The sequence below is a fragment of the Microcebus murinus genome, chromosome 5, assembly GCF_040939455.1.
Source record: "Microcebus murinus isolate Inina chromosome 5, M.murinus_Inina_mat1.0, whole genome shotgun sequence".
Taxonomy (NCBI): domain Eukaryota; kingdom Metazoa; phylum Chordata; class Mammalia; order Primates; family Cheirogaleidae; genus Microcebus; species Microcebus murinus.
Window position 1 is genome coordinate 548,237 of NC_134108.1, and position 16,969 is coordinate 565,205.

The 16,969-nt window shown below is 53.8% G+C and overlaps 1 protein-coding gene across 1 annotated transcript in view; it reads right to left on the reverse strand.

Annotated features, from left to right (window-relative positions):
* Nucleotides 1-1,422: 1,422 nt before the first annotated feature.
* The window catches only part of ERMARD (ER membrane associated RNA degradation), a 33,648-nt gene continuing 18,101 nt past the window's right edge, over nt 1,423-16,969 (reverse strand). The window contains exons 13-18 of the mRNA XM_020287316.2: nt 15,253-15,336; nt 13,525-13,601; nt 10,415-10,540; nt 9,823-10,041; nt 8,430-8,543; nt 1,423-6,920 (exon numbers count right to left, since the gene is read on the reverse strand). Coding sequence (XP_020142905.2) covers nt 6,737-6,920; nt 8,430-8,543; nt 9,823-10,041; nt 10,415-10,540; nt 13,525-13,601; nt 15,253-15,336 — 804 coding nt within the window. The 3' untranslated portion in view covers nt 1,423-6,736. The remainder of the gene's footprint in view (nt 6,921-8,429; nt 8,544-9,822; nt 10,042-10,414; nt 10,541-13,524; nt 13,602-15,252; nt 15,337-16,969) is intronic.

Consider the following 16,969-nt stretch of genomic DNA (forward strand, 5'->3'; position numbering starts at 1 on the left):
CTTGCGGCTCACTGTCCACGCAGTGGGGGAGTCCTGGCCGGGAAGAAAGGGGGCCAGGCCCCAAGATGTGCTCAGATGATCTATGCGCTAAGCATGGACTCGCTAGATAACACCTTTGTTTTTTCCTCTGGTTGGTTTTCTCAGAATCTTTTGCGTAGAGGAGACCCTGAGTGCGTATGCTCTGACCACAGCGGGCTTCTCATTCCCGCCTGCCTCGCAGAGCCAACCAGACGCCACCCGCCCTCTGGAGTGGAGGGCACGGCAGGGCCGGGCAGGGCCATACCTGTTTCTGTACACTTGGCAATGGGCACAGTAGCTGGTATGCAGCACACTCAGCACAGCTGCTGAGACGAACGTGGACACGTGTCACCCACGGGACCTTGCTGGTACCGTCGAGCAGGAAGCGAGCCGGGGGCCTGCACTGCAGCCACAGCAGCTGGCTTCGTGCCAACACCACCCCGCGTGCTCTTTACACGTGCCGAGGGCAGAGCCTTTATTCCCGCCGGGAACACTCCGAGTAGCACGCAACTCACTGCGGGAAAACACGCCACTTCTCTAGAGGAAAATGACGACCAACGTAGACCTTATGACAGAAAAAGAAAATCGTAATTTAATATAAACAAAGCAGGTTAGGCAAGGACTGCCGTCACATGCTTCTAAATTGGAGAGAGGCTATCGGGAGAAGGACATCGCACGGGTCCAAGTACCGAGGCACACCTCAGCTGCCGGTGACGGAAGGAAGAGTCACCTTGTGATGAAGAGACCTGGCCTCGTCCCCCATGTCAGATGGACAAAGCTTCGCATCAGTCACAGAGCAAACTGACACCGTGTGCCTCCTAACATGATTCACAGAGCACGCAGCATCACGTATGTGTTCCCTGTGTCCAGATGTGATGCACCAAGAAGGAAGTGGCATCATGCATGTGGACCCCGTGTGCTGATGTGTTGTGTTCCTTTAAAAGTGTCACATCTGAGGAAACTATCAAATTCCAATTGATGTAAAACTCACTTAAATACCTCAAAAATATCCACTTAAATACCAATACTTAAATTGGTATTTAAATATTTAAATACCAATTCTGTAAAACTGACTTAAATACCTCAAAAATATCCACATAATGGAAACAAAAAAATTTAAAAGCTAGGAAACTATTCTAGACTGAAACAATAAAAAGATATAGTAACTAAAAACAGTAGTGACCTTTGGATAAAAAACAAACAGAAGAAGGTATAAAAGACATCGTCATATCAGCTGGGACATTTTCTTTTTTTTTTTTTTATTTCAGCATATTATGAGGGTACAAATTTTAAGGTTTCAAATAATGCCCTTGTCCTCCCCCACAAGTCTGAGCTTCCAGCGTGACCATCCCCCAGATGGTGCACATCTCACTCATTATGTATGTACATACCCACCCCCCTCCCCCCTGCCCAATACCCAATTACTGTAGTTCCTATGTGACCACTTAGGTGCTGCTCAGTTAATACCAATTTGCTGGTGAGTACATGTGGTGCTTGTTTTTCCACTCTTGGGATACTTTACTTAGTAGTATGGGTTCCAACTCTATCCAGGAAAATACAAGATGTGCTATATCACCATTGTTTCTTAGAGCTGAATAGTACTCCATGGTATACATATACCACATTTTATTAATCCACTCATGAATTGATGGGCACTTGGGTTGTTTCCACGGCTTTGCAATTATGAATTGTGCTGCTATAAACATTCGAGTGCAGGTGTCTTTTTTGTAGAGTGTCATTGGATCTTTTGGGTAGATGCCCAGTAATGGGATTGCTAGATCAAATAGTAGATCCACTTGTATCACTTTAAGGTATCTCCATATTGCTTTCCACAGAGGTTGAACTAGTTTGCAGTCCCACCAGCAGTGTAGGAGTGTTCCTCTCTCTCTGCATCCACGCCAACATCTATTGTTTTGGGGCATTTTGATAAAGGCCATTCTTACTGGAAATAAATGATATCTCATTGTAGTTTTTATTTGCATTTCCCTGATGATTAGAGATGTTGAGCATTGCTTCATATGTTTGTTAGCCATTATTCTGTCTTCTTTAGAAAAGTTTCTGTTCATGTCCTTTGCCCACTTCTTGATAGGGTTGATTTTTTCTTGCTGATTTTCGTGAGTTCTAAGTAGATTCTAGTTATCAGCCTCTTATCAGATGTGTAGGATGCGAAAATTTTCTCCCATTCTGTAGGTTGTCTGTTTACTTTCATGACTGTTTCTTTGGCATGCAGAAGCTTTTTAGTTTGATCATGTCCCATTTATTTATTTTTGTTGCTGTGATTGCCTTTGGGGTCTTCTTCATAAATTCTTTGCCTAGGCCTATGTCTAGGAGAGTGTTTCCAACATTTTCCTCTAGAATTCTAATAGTTTCATACCTTAGGTTTAAGTCTGTTATCCAGCGTGAGTCTATTTTTTAAGAGGTGAAAAGTGTGGATCCTATTTCAGCCTTCTACAAGTGGCTATCCAGTTTTCCCAGCACCATTTATTGAAAAGGGATTCTTTTCCCCAGTGTATGTTTTTGTCTGCTTTGTCAAAGATTAGATGGCTATATGAGGATGGTTTTATATCAGGGTTCTCAGGTATGTTCCACTGGTCAATATTTCTATTTTTGTGCCAATACCATGTTGATTTAATTACTACAGCTTTGTAGTATAATTTGATATCTGGCATATTAATATCTCTCATTTTGTTTTTATTGCCTAGAATTGCTTTTCATATGCAGGGTCTTCTCTGGTTCCAAACGAAGTGTAAAATTATTTTTTCCATTTCTGTGAAGAATGATGATGGGATTTTAATAGGTATTGCATTGATTCTGTAGATTAGTTTGGGTCCAGGAGACAGGCTCTTGACATGCTGCTCAGAACACTCCTTCACACGTCTCGTAAAAACTCACAAAGGCAAGAAGATGTCTCATGCTACCTCCGTGCACACGGGAGGACCCGGAGCCACCACAGGAAGCTCCACATCACTCTCCCATCCAGCGGGTCAACGGACAGGGACGTGGACGGTTTCGGTGGCTCTTTTAAGAGCACCCATTTCATTGCTGCCTTTGATGGAGAACAAATTTAGCGGGTCCTCAACTTCTCCCTTGTCTCCCATGACATCTGTCTGCTGAAGTTATTCTGCCAGCCGAGAGAATAACAAGCAGGTGGGAGTGTGACGCGGCCACACCACGTCCAGGTCTCGCGCGCTCCCCGCTGCACGGCGCTCACCAACCAACCGGCAGCAGAAACCAGCTCTCGTCTGACAGCAGCGAGCCCACGCACCTCCAGAATGAGGGCGTTTGGCCCTCAGGGTTAAATTCCAAACTAACTCAATTAAGGGCAGGGAGCTGTCACACCATTTAAGGAAAGACGAGGTGTTTCGGCAATAAACAACGTGGTTGTGAGCTGCGTGATGTAGTGACACGTGACTGGGGGAGTGTCCATCAGAAGGCCGTGGGTCGACAGGGAAAACACCAAGGGGCGGGAAGAAGCCCGTGGCAGGGCCCCAGAGCGTCTGCATGGCCCAGGCCGCTCCAGCTCGCCGAGCCTCCGAGGGGTGCAGTGCACAGAGCCCCCCCGCACACCCGGCAGGCAACGGTTCCTTGGACTGCGAGTGCCATGCTGCCTGCAGGGTTAGCCCGGCACCGGGAGATGCCCCGTTGCTCCCTCCGTAAGGCACACCCCTGGGATCTCACAGAGACACCCTCACGGGGCCAGGCCTTTTGTGACATGCTCCCAGGGAGACCGTTTCCCACCTCAGGGCCCGAGACAGACACGCACACGCTGCCTGCATTGTCTGTGGGGCCTGGCGCAGAATGAAAACCCGAGGGCCCTCATTCAAGTTTTTTCCCTTCCTCCACGGACTCTGTTAGGGGCTGTGTCCCCCAATTCAGACGCTGAGGCTCTGACCCCAGACTCTGCAGAGGCCGACACTCAGTGAACTCTCTCCACGCCCTAGAGGGAGAGACCCAAGTCTGGGAGGACAGGTGTGTGGGAGCGTGTTTTGCTTAAGCATGTGGCCTGCTCAGCCCCCATAAACACACTGGAGGGGGGCCCAGCAGCCTCCGTGGTCTCAGTGGCCACGTCCCCTGGGTGTATCCAACAAGACACCAGGAGGGGGCAGCACCGCAGCGCCGAGACAGGGACAGGGAGGACAGATTCCCCAGGGCATGTTTGAGTGCTCTAGCGAGGGACAGAAACCTGTGACTGGGGGGACGCTGCCTTGGGGTTTCTCGGGCACAGCGATCTGGCGACGTGTTCTCCAAGGGGGAGGACAGCTGTGCGTCCTGCATCTGCCGCTACCAAGAAAGGCACAATCTTGGGTGTCTCTGGGGTTCCGGAAGCAACATTTCCCAGACTTGACCACTTCCAATTCAAGCTGTTAAGCTGTCAGATCCGCACCAGGTCAGAGCGAGAACAGCCTCTGCCCAAGGCTGGTGACAAAGCCGATCCCCCGAGAGCGTGGCGCCACCCAGCTCCGACAGGCAGCGTCTGGCAGAGCAGGTGCCCACGGAGCCACGGACGGGCCCTGAGTTCAGGGACGAAGCCCTGCTCTCTCCCACAGATATCGTTCTCCCTTGGGGAGCCTGCTCCCGGCCCGCCTTCGGGGCCCCGGTGGATACACCACGGAGCAGCCAGTCACGCCGGCACGCGAGCCGACAAACTGTTACCTGTTACATGGCGCCACTGGGCTGGGCGGTGCTGTGCTCTTTGTCACACTGAGGTGACACGTACACACAAGCCTGGGCTTCCGCGTGTCTCAAAGGCACAGACCTCGTGACCAGACAGCTCAGGCTGTCCCGGTGCCCACACGGCTGTGCCGACGGCTCCCCGCATTATCACGCACCCGCAGCCTCACGACGCTCCCGTGACCACTCAGCTGCAATGAAAAGGACCCGATTGCTGCAAAAGTGCCGACGCCACTCACCCGGGACGGCAGTCGGCACGACACCCACTCGAGAGCAGCGGGGAGAACCCGCCAGCTCACACGTGCAGCGCTCACTCCGGAAGGGCGACGGCCAGGGGCAGCCACCCCCGCCAAGCGGGCAGCAGTCAGTCTGGCTGGACGGGCAGCGTCTCGGAAGGAGCAGACGGGAAATCGGTGACAAGCGCTCTCTGGAGCATGGCCGGGGACTGAGGACGGGGTGAGTGGGTCTCCAGAAATGGCGGTGGGAAAGGATGCCTGTGTCCCTCCCCTAGAGGGCACACCATCCGCACGCCCCGCAGAGGTTGCTCCCAACGACCTCTCCCGCCAGCCGCCCCACCCGTGCCCGGGGGTCTCATAAGCAGAGTGGCCGTGGAGGCAGGGACGTCACAGACGGTCTCCGCCACACAGGCTCCCTCCCGGGCGGGTCTGGCCACAGCGCACCGCTAGACGTCAAACCTGCTACCAGGAGGGACCAACCCCATCCCTCCAGTGAAAACATCACCCAGAAGTAACAGCCGGATCCTGCGGGCCCCACCCGGGAAGGGGCAGCGACGCCCTCGCACTGCCGGGCTCACAGAGACCACACGCACCACGGCCACTCACGGTGCTGCCTCCAGAGCCATCTCACACAGCTCGGGACCAGGCCCCCGACTGCGCAGCCCTCAGCGCCAGCAGCAGCGAGCGGACAGCCCTGAGACTAGCAGGGCAGCGCAGAGGCTGCGGTGCCTGTGCGGGGCGTCTGCAGGGTGTGGCGTGGCTGCCCCAGGGGGTGCACACGGAGTGGGACGGCCCCTCGCACAGCCCCATGGGCCGCTGGCCACCTTCTGGGCTCTCACCGCACAGCTCTGGGCTCTGGTTTGGGCATCTTCATTCCCAAAGCAGGAACGTTTCCACAGAGCAACTCGAGGAGCGTCCCACCACCCTGCGGCCACAGCTGCCACCTACCCGCACTAGGTGCCTTGTGCCAATGAGCACAGGCACAGAAGCGTCCATGCTGGCGTCCCGGGCGACTGCCCCTGCCTGTCTCGGGAAACAGGGCAGCCCGGGAGAAGGGGTGGGCGCGTGTCTGGGGCTCCACCTGCCCACACTGAGTGGTGTGGGCAATGCACAGGCAGACCTGGGGTCGGGACAGCTGCCCAGGGGTCCTGGAGACCCCCAAGACCCCTGGAGACTTCGGAATCCTGGGTTGGTGCCTGGGACCTTTCCCGCCCAGCCTACTGCTGGAAGCCTCCCGGGCCCTCTTTCCTTGAACTTCCCCAGTTCCTGTACTTAACCCCCACATCGAGAAACAGAGGGGCTCTGAGCTTCCTGCCACCGCAGGCTGGAGACCTGCGGCCAGCACCAGCACCTGCCACCAGCCACGCCCCTCAGGAGCCGCTGTCCTCAGGGCTGACGCAGGAGGCTCGAGCTGCACCAGCCCCGCCCCGCGCTCCAGACGCACCGTGACCTGCCCACGCCAGCCACCCTCTCTGCCTGGTGGCCGGTGCAGGTTGGACGTCCGCCCAGGCCTGACCCACGAGTGCAAGGCAGGGTGACGGGTAAGGAGCACCTCTCCCTTCCCCTGGATGGCGTGTTATGGGAGTCAAGCCAGAAACGCTGCAGACGTCTGGCGCCACAGGAGAAGCCACCTGGAGGGTCACACCAGCACCTCAGGAGGAGCAAAATGCAACACTGCAGAGACACTGAACTTGCACCCTGATCAAACAGACCTTGAAATCCGCCCTATCTTTGGATTTTCAATTTACATGCTGTTAAGGTCTATTTAAGCTAGGTTTTCTAACCCAAAGCATCCTGACTTTTAGGTGTTTTCATAAGACTGCTTTACTTGTGGATTTCTTGCCTAAGTGTACTAACATTTGTTTCTTCTCACAAAAAGTCCAAATTTTCAACAAAGCTGTGTGTGTAAGACTGATGGTTTCATTCCATTTGTTCTTTTCACAGCTGGTGTAAGCCACTAGGTTCTCAGTGTACTGCAAGATTGACTTTAAGAACCTGTTAAAAAAAGAAAAGAAATTAATTTCTTTATCCTTTCCATGATAAAATACGGTAACAATTTCAGTGTCTTCTCTTCGTTCTTGGAATTATTCCTAAATGCTGATTAGTTTTTGTCTGAGGATTCAAGAAAAATAAATACATATAAAACTAAAATAAGAAAAAGCAAATTAGAGGGAAGAGAAAAATGCTGGAATGTAAATGCCACCGTGCACTTGGACGGGCTCCCCAAACCTTACAAAACCCAAGTACCTTTGTAAATACACTCCCTCAAATGCCGAAGTTATGTTTATAAGTGGCAGGACGTAATTCCAGACGGGATCTTAGAGGCCGCCTGCTCGAGCCGACACCCGATACACGCAAACACACCACGCACAGTCGGCCCCCGGGTAACAAAATCTGCACGACTCGAGTCCCAGCTGGCCCTGAGCACCTCGGCTATGAAAAGTCGGCTCTCTGTACTCGCAGGCTTTGCACTGAGTGGTTTCTTTTTCCTCGCTGTGTTTTGCAGTCCACAACACTGTATGTTCGATCCGTGTTGGGAGGGGACCTGCTGATACAGTGGGCAGGCTGCGTTTATTGAAAAAATCCTGATGTAAGTGGATCCACAAAGTCCAACCTCGTTAATACAATGAAAGTCTACAGGTCCTTCATTCAGAGAAGTGGCTCTCAGCTGGGTGATTCTGTTCCCCAGGGGAATCTGGAAATGCCTGAGCCACTTTTGACTGTCACCAGTGTGGAGGGGCTGGGGCGCTGCTACACGTCCCACAATGAGCAGCGCGGCCCCCACCGGCCAGTAGCGGCTGAGACACACTGACCCAGAGTCACCGGCGGCAAACACGTGCACGTCTGCTACCCACACGCTCTGAGCAATTCTGCGCTGCTTCCCATAAAAGGCCACAGGCGCATCTTCATGTTCACTTTAAACACGCGCTGAGGCGCCCGCCGCCTGCAAAGCGCTAGCTTGAAACCAGCGCGACAATCGCGGACTTGCCAGGCCAACGCCGCAACTGCCCGAGCCCAGACTGCAGTTCGGGTGGCCCTTTTCCCAGAGGCCTCCTCAGCTCTGGGATCTGCCATGTGACGGGCACACGGTGTTTTCCTACTTTCAGATCTCTAGATCTGGACGGTCCTAACAGGCAGACTTGCGAATTTGAAACCATTGGTTACACGTCTGGTCGTGAGTCATTTGGACAGGGACGAGCCCATCTTGCGGGCCGGCCCCCAGACCCTCTGCTGGGACAGCTGTGGCCCCACCGAGGGGACAGATGGCGCCTGGAGCTCCTCCCGCAATGCTATTCCTAGAGTCCTCACCTAGGTGTTCAAAGACACGCCGACGCGGTGTCCGTCTTGCACAGTCACAGACTTGACAGCCCCAAACTGCATGGGGAAGAACAGTTAGGCCCTCAGGGTCTGTGGGAGCCCATAAAAATCACCACAGACAACGACCAACGGGGGTGCAGTTACAGAGGACGACCAGCGGTTCGTTTCCGACGTAGACACACTTACTTCAGGTACTGCCGACACTCGCAAGCAGATTTCCCAGAAACGGCATGGATGTTGACCAATTCCAGTGCAACGAGCAACAGAATCAGGTAAAGCGCAGGGGACAGGAGCCTGACACTGAAAACGGGTAAAAGGAGATCAAAGTCAACAAACAGGCATCTCCACTTCTATAAAGAAAGGCAGTTTCTTGCAGCCAATGCCATTTTCAACCACCCCAGTCACCAGGCCCTCAGTGCGGCCACAACCCGCGACCTCTGCTCCTGGACGCAGGCACACCCAGCTCCCAGGTCTGGCCGGCCAGGCTCCGCCCTCTGCACCCACCCGTGGCCCCAGCACAGCCCCGCCCCGCCAGCACCTCTGCCTCGGTGCCAGGCTGACGGTGAGAACTCACACGAGACAGGCACAAACAGTGGGGTCTGAGAATGTGCTCAGCGTCACTGGACTCAAAGAAACCCCAACTAAAGTTTTCCCACGAAACCAGCTCCGACGTTTAAAAATATTCCACTTTGGGAGCAAGGTGAGGGAACGACACTGTCTTACACATCATGACTGGCAAGAATGTGAACTCGGCACTGCCCTCCTGGAGAGCAACCCAGCAACACTGAGCACGAGCTTCAGAGACATAAACGCCACTCAACCCAAAAACTCCAGAGATTGTTTCAAAACAGTCATTTCTTAAGGATGTGGCCCCTTCCAAAACACACACTGTAAGTGAGGAAACCACAACACCATATGCCCAAGTTCATCCCCTGCTGCATTTTACATCCAAACGTTCATTTGGATGGGTACAACCCACATTCCCATATGCCAAAATTACAAGTGGTATTTTAAATAATATGCACTGTAACTTCCTCTGAAAATAAGTACAGCAAGTCCTGGAATGACGTCCTTTCATTCAATATCATTTCGTCACTGGTGAGAAAAGAACCGATTCCTGCCGGGGCCACTGTCGTGTGGCGCTCCTGTGTTCTCCTGTGTCTGTGTGGGCTTCCTGCACACCCAGAGGCGTGCACAGGAGGAGCGTGAGTACGTCCACACTGTCCCTGTGTGAGTGAGGGCGTGTGTCCCATGGAGGACCACCCTGCACCCTGAGCAACCGGATGGGCTCTGGCCATCCACAGCTCTGCCCTGGAGTGAGCTGGAAAACGGACGCAGATTATAAAATAAAAATTCACAAAGTCTGCAAGGATCACACACACGTGTGGCAATGAGTGATGCAGCAGGCAACCGCCCTGCCAGCCCCTGTGGTGTTTCTGAAGAGCGTGGTGGGAGCACTCGCTCGCTCTGTGGCCTGACCCACCGCCCTGACGGCCACAGGTAAGAGCGAGGGAGTGCTGCGTCCAGAGAGAACCTCCGCCCCGGGGGGCCTTCTCCAGACGGGGCGTGAGCCGCACACCTACTCAGCATGCGCAGGAAGTTCTGCCGCTGGCGCGACCGCAGCGCCCTCTCCACCCATTGCCTGTGCCTCAGCTCCGAGGCGGCGATGACCTGGCCGGACACGCGCTGGCACTGCGTGCTGATGCTCCGGAGCACGGCCGCCACTTCCAGGACAGCTCTCGGGCAGAACAGAGTGGGGACAGAGACGCTGCAGAGTTCTCCCAGCACCTGGGGCCACCTGTAAACCAGAGAACCACCTCTGTGGGGCGTGCTCACGACCGACCCCCCGCCACTTCTGTGCCTGGGCCTGCCGCGAGTGAACCGCTGGTGAGGGAGGCCCTCGGTGCACCCGTAGGTCCGCGGCTGTGACTGCAACACAAGGCGGGTGTCAAATACGCAACCTTTCATTGTGAGGAGCACAACAGGGCATTTATAACTCCCATCAGACAGACCCACGCTCGCACACAGCTTATCTGATGATTCCTCCTGGGGCAGAAACGGTGGATTCCAATGCTACTACCAACCTTACGTAATTTAAAACAGAAAATACCACAGCTTACTAATTTGCTTAATCAACATTTTAACGATTCTCAGGATGTCCTGGAACTTACCTCTCAGGGGGGAGTTTATCCACGCCATTACAAACACCATGGCTCTCAGGCCCGTGGTGACAGAGCTCACACAGAATCTTAGTGATTAAGGAGTGGCAGGCATCTATTTCAGAACTGTCTTCTAATCTAAAAAACAGAAAATATTTAGACACATGACAGCAACTAAAATCCCCACATTAGTGCCTATGCAAAATGTTTTAAGTTAAGGTTCACTGAATAAAGAGCTTAATCTGCTTTCCCAGAAAGAATTAAAACAGCCACCATCACAGAGACGGGCAAAAATAAATGACACAGTATGCTAAAGAAAATGCACTACGTTGAGAAAAGCCACTGCACAAATCGCCCCAGGACTGTTATATCACCCTGAACGACCATGTCTGCTGTATCCCACGGTTCAGAAACTGGTATCTACAGCCCCGCTTCTCTGGCGAGCTTCAGACTCATCTTTTTAATTATCCGCTATTTCTCAGTGGACCCCATTAGGTTCCCAATAGAACCTGCCCCTTTCCATGTTCTGCGTTTTCAAATGCCTCCTAGCCAGCCAGGGCCACACAAGCACCACCTCCCGCTGGTCTCTACTGCACCAGACACCAGCCGCAGATCCCCCTACCCAGCCCACCTTCCAACAGTCCAGTCAAAAGTACTGTTGAAACTAACTGTAACTGAAACAACTAGGTGTGAGGGCCCCAGGAGACAGACCCTGGGCTGTCCCCCAGTGGGTTCTACCCCTAGGTCTGCAGGATGACAGACACCTGGCTGTCCCCCAGTGGGTTCTACCCTTAGGTCTGCAGGATGACAGACACCAGGCTGTCCTCTGGTGGGTTCTACCCCTAGGGGTGCAGGATGACAGACACCTGGCTGTCCCCTAGTGGGTTCTACCCCTAGGTCTGAAGGATGACAGGTACCTGGCTGTCCCCTATGTGGGTTCTACCCCTAGGTCTGCAGGATGACAGACACCTGGCTGTCCCCTAGTGGGTTCTACCCCTAGGTCTGCAGGATGACAGACCCTGGGCTGTCCCCTGGTGGGTTCTACCCCTAGGGGTGCACGATGACAGACACCTGGCTGTCCCCCAGTGGGTTCTACCCCTAGGTCTGCAGGATGACAGACACCAGGCTGTCCTCTGGTGGGTTCTACCCCTAGGTCTGCACGATGACAGACACCTGGCTGTCCCCCAGTGGGTTCTATCCCTAGGTCTGCAGGATGACAGACACCTGGCTGTCCCCTGGTGGGTTCTACCCCTAGGTCTGAAGGATGACAGATACCTGACTGTCCCCTAGTGGGTTCTACCCCTAGGTCTGCACGATGACAGACACCTGGCTGTCCCCCAGTGGGTTCTACCCCTAGGTCTGCAGGATGACAGACACCTGGCTGTCCCCTAGTGGGTTCTACCCCTAGGTCTGCACGATGACAGATACCTGGCTGTCCCCTAGTGGGTTCTACCCCTAGGTCTGCAGGATGACAGACACCAGCTGTCCCCCAGTGGGTTCTACCCCTAGGTCTGCAGGATGACAGACACCTGGCTGTCCCCTATGTGGGTTCTATCCCTAGGTCTGAAGGATGACAGGTACCTGGCTGACCCTAGTGGGTTCTACCCCTAGGTCTGCAGGATGACAGATACCCGGCTGTCCCCTAGTGGGTTCTACCCCTAGGTCTGCAGGATGACAGATACCCGGCTGTCCCCTAGTGGGTTCTACCCCTAGGTCTGCAGGATGACAGACACATGGCTGACCCTAGTGGGTTCTACCCCTAGGTCTGCAGGATGACAGACACCTGGCTGTCCCCTAGTGGGTTCTACCCCTAGGTCTGCAGGATGACAGACACCTGACTGTCCCCTATGTGGGTTCTACCCCTAGGTCTGCAGGATGACAGACACCTGGCTGTCCCCTAGTGGGTTCTACCCCTAGGTCTGCAGGATGACAGACCCTGGGCTGTCCCCTGGTGGGTTCTACCCCTAGGGGTGCACGATGACAGACACCTGGCTGTCCCCCAGTGGGTTCTACCCCTAGGTCTGCAGGATGACAGACACCAGGCTGTCCTCTGGTGGGTTCTACCCCTAGGTCTGCACGATGACAGACACCTGGCTGTCCCCCAGTGGGTTCTATCCCTAGGTCTGCAGGATGACAGACACCTGGCTGTCCCCTGGTGGGTTCTACCCCTAGGTCTGAAGGATGACAGATACCTGACTGTCCCCTAGTGGGTTCTACCCCTAGGTCTGCACGATGACAGACACCTGGCTGTCCCCCAGTGGGTTCTACCCCTAGGTCTGCAGGATGACAGACACCTGGCTGTCCCCTAGTGGGTTCTACCCCTAGGTCTGCACGATGACAGATACCTGGCTGTCCCCTAGTGGGTTCTACCCCTAGGTCTGCAGGATGACAGACACCAGCTGTCCCCCAGTGGGTTCTACCCCTAGGTCTGCAGGATGACAGACACCTGGCTGTCCCCTATGTGGGTTCTATCCCTAGGTCTGAAGGATGACAGGTACCTGGCTGACCCTAGTGGGTTCTACCCCTAGGTCTGCAGGATGACAGATACCCGGCTGTCCCCTAGTGGGTTCTACCCCTAGGTCTGCAGGATGACAGATACCCGGCTGTCCCCTAGTGGGTTCTACCCCTAGGTCTGCAGGATGACAGACACCTGGCTGTCCCCTAGTGGGTTCTACCCCTAGGTCTGCAGGATGACAGACACCTGACTGTCCCCTATGTGGGTTCTACCCCTAGGTCTGCAGGATGACAGACACCTGGCTGTCCCCTAGTGGGTTCTACCCCTAGGTCTGCAGGATGACAGATACCCGGCTGTCCCCTATGTGGGTTCTACCCCTAGGTCTGCAGGATGACAGACATCTGGCTGTCCCCTAGTGGGTTCTACCCCTAGGTCTGCAGGATGACAGATACCCGGCTGTCCCCTATGTGGGTTCTACCCCTAGGTCTGCAGGATGACAGATACCTGACTGTCCCCTATGTGGGTTCTACCCCTAGGTCTGCAGGATGACAGACACCCGGCTGTCCCCTATGTGGGTTCTACCCCTAGGTCTGCAGGATGACAGATACCTGACTGTCCCCTATGTGGGCTGACCCCCAGGTGTATGGAAGCCCTGGTTGGCACACACCTGACCGCTTCCTGAACGGGCTCCTCAGGAAAAGGCAGCAGAGGCCAAGCCCCAATGCTCTTCTCACAGCTCAGCAGCTGCAGGGAAACATTTAACTGCTTATGAAGATTGTACAACAATATCCTAGAAAATTTATTTTTTATGTGTGAGGGATGTTAAATCACTGTCTAGAAAGTACACATTTGTAAAGTTGTTACAGACCCTACAACATTTTAAAACCAGGTGGTACGTCTCAGTTATTCAGTTGATCTAGATGGGTGAGGCTGGTGAACCCCCCGGGGGCCAGCAGGCAGGTAACGTGTGGGGTGCCGTGAGCATGTCAGCAAATCCTTCTGCTTTCTCGGTGGGAGCGACCTGTCTCCTCCCTGAACCGGGACCAGCGCTGGTGACTGCCCTGCACCCAGCAGAACTCAGTGCAATGCGGAAGCCACGCAGCTTCCAGAGCCAGGTCCGAGATGGGGCGCCTCCCCTCTTCTCCTGGTACGTGCTTGGGGTGAAGCCAGCTGTCACCTGGGATGGCCTCTGCCGGGCCCCGTGAGGCTCTGGCCAGCCCCTGGCCTTCTCAGATGGGACCGCAGCCTGTCAACACTGCAGAGGCCACGGTCAGATCCCTCGGCAGACTGTCCCCAGGTTTCTGATGCACTGAAGTATGAGCAAATTAAACAGTGGCTGTTGCCGTCCTGAACGTGGGCAGCTGGGGCAATCTCCAGAGCAAGGCCTCAGAAGCAGAGAAGCGAGACTGCTGCCAGGCAGAAACTGCGCACACCGTGGATGGCAGGGGTCAAAAGGAACAGGAGGCCGTAGGGAGCCCAGATGGCTCCCAGGGTGGGGGAGAGGATATTGCCCAGGGACACAGGGGGCTTGAGAGGCTGGACACTCAGCCACTCAGGTCGGAAGGTAGAACCTGCCTTCCAGAAGTTTCCCTCCTTGCTCCGTCTCTCTCAACACTGGTTCCCTGCAGGCGAGTTCTGGTTCTTCTCCCTTGGTGAAGAGCAGTGTTAGCCCGAGTGGTCCTAGGCCAGCTCGGCCTGCGGCATCGCTCGAGCCAGTCTGAGGGGGCCTGTGACCCCCTCAGACGCTCCTCGCCCTGCTCTGCTGCGGCCGTGCCCCTCCAACTCACACTGTGCCTCCTGAGACAGTGTCACCTGAGCGGGTCCTCTCGAGGCCCTGCCCCCTCACGCTGCCTTTGCAGGTCTCTCCCCACCCGTTACCTGCCGGCCCTGTCACACAGCCTCCCTCAGAGGCAGCCCTTTCCTGCACTTCCGCTGCGCCACGCCATGTGTGACGCTGTTGTTCTGCCCTCGTCCTGCCGGTCAGCACCTTCGCTAATGCCCACATTGGCACTTGCTGGCAGGAATGCTTAAATGTTTCTTGTTTATTTTAATTAACAAGTTAGCCAAAGCTCGTCCTGTGTCTCAGAAGACATTCCTCACCACTGACAAACAAAAACCGCTACTGGGTTAATGGCAGCAAAACAGCAGCCTGCTGAGGCACCAAGAAAACCGGCGCCCAGTCCCTGGTGAGCGCGGTGTGGCCGGGGAAGTGAGCTTGACCACACCTTCAACGGCCACACAGAACCCGTGGGGAGAAAGCTGAGCGACTTGGCTAAAGCCGCACAGCAGGCAACGCTGGGCCACCGCACAGGCGGGGCTGGCAGGCAGACTGCACCCTCCGCAGATGACGGTGCCAGAGACACGCACCCTGCCCCAACACCTGCCTCTGGCGTACCTGCTTTCTAAGGCGAGACACCGGGTGGCAGCGGGAGCCATAGCCTTCTGCAAGATCAAGGAGCAGCTTTATCGCTGCCTTCTCCTAGTTTAGAGAAAACAACATTAGTTACTACAACTCTTGGTTATAGGCTTTTAGTTTTTTCCTACTGAATCATCAGCCATTTAAAGTCTCAATTTCTCATTATCTCCCTTCAAATAACTCTGTTCAGCTGTAACAAGGCAAAACTCTTCATTAAAAAAGGTTTGACATGGCAGCCAAATCAGAGCCAACGAGATGATTTTAAATGAAGATGATTAACCAAGATAAACATCCACTTCTCTGTCCATGATGCAACAAAACGAACTGAAAGAAGAAGATGGCAAACAACTGGGAAATTTAAGAGATTCTACCACAAAACCAGGAAATAGTAATTTAAACACTAAAAATCGATACAAGTGAAAAAGAATTACACAGCTATAAAACACTTAACATATAAATATTGAAAAAAAGTAAAAATAACATTATTTGCAGCTGATATGATTGTAAAACCAGGAAATCCTAGAGAGTCAACTGAAAACTATTAGAAACATTAAAAAGTCATTGAGTTCACAGGTGACAAATTTAATAAGCAGTAACTACCTACAATTCTCAACACAGCTGCCTGTGTACAACACAAGCAACTGCAACAGCTGGGAGTTAACTGCAGAGGACCCCTGAGCCTTGCTCGCCCAGACGTCCAAGAGCCCTTCCATGGGAACAAGGAGACAGAAACGGTGCCTCACGGGTGACCTCCCAGCAGGGCAGACAGAGGCACACGCAGCCTGCGGCCCGGATGAGTCCCTGGGGACACAGGGTGGCCTGCAGGCACCTGGCTTGTCCTCGGACGCGAGCCCACAGGAGTCTGAGTCTGAGCAGGGGTGAGATGTGTGCATCGCCCCAGCTGCTGCGGTGGCATGGAGACCACGGTGTCACAGGACACGGCGGGAGACCAGCGGCACCATCAGTCTTAGGGGAAAGCTGCGATGGCCTGACCCAGTGGCCTGCGAGAGAGGAAGTACAGACTTGGGGCATAGTTTTAGGACACAGGGTTGAGTGGACTGAGGAGAGAGCCCAGGACACTGAGCATGGCGGCAGTGCCTGGGTGGGGAGGCCCGGGGTGCAAGGAGTGCATGGGGGGGCGTGAGGGTGGAGCCAGACCACGTCACTGGATGTGCCCAATACCATAAAAATGCCATTATCCATCCAAAATAATCCAAAAATAATAATCCAAAATAATAATCCAAATAATAATAATCAAAATAATCCAATAATTATCCAATAATATATTATTACAACCCAATAATAATCCAATATGATCCAATAATAATAATCCAATATAATCCAATAATAATAATCCAAATAATAATAATTCAAATAATAATCCAAAAATGCGATTATCCAGGAGCTCACTCCTCTCTGTTTGCTTTTGGGGTTTTGTGCTCAACTACTAGAGTTCACACAGAATAGTAACACTTAGAGAACAGGTGGGAAAATTCTGAGAAGAGTAATGAGGAACTAATCTTACAGATACTAACCTGTGTCATGAAGCTGTTAGCAAAGAGAGCTCAGGACAGAGCCCGGCGCACGCCACAAAAGATGGCGATTCTCTGAGTGGCGCTAAGACACCCTGTAGCACCGCAGGGCAGAGGCCAGGCGCCCACAGCCCACCCTGTTCTCCACCGCACGCCCAGGATGC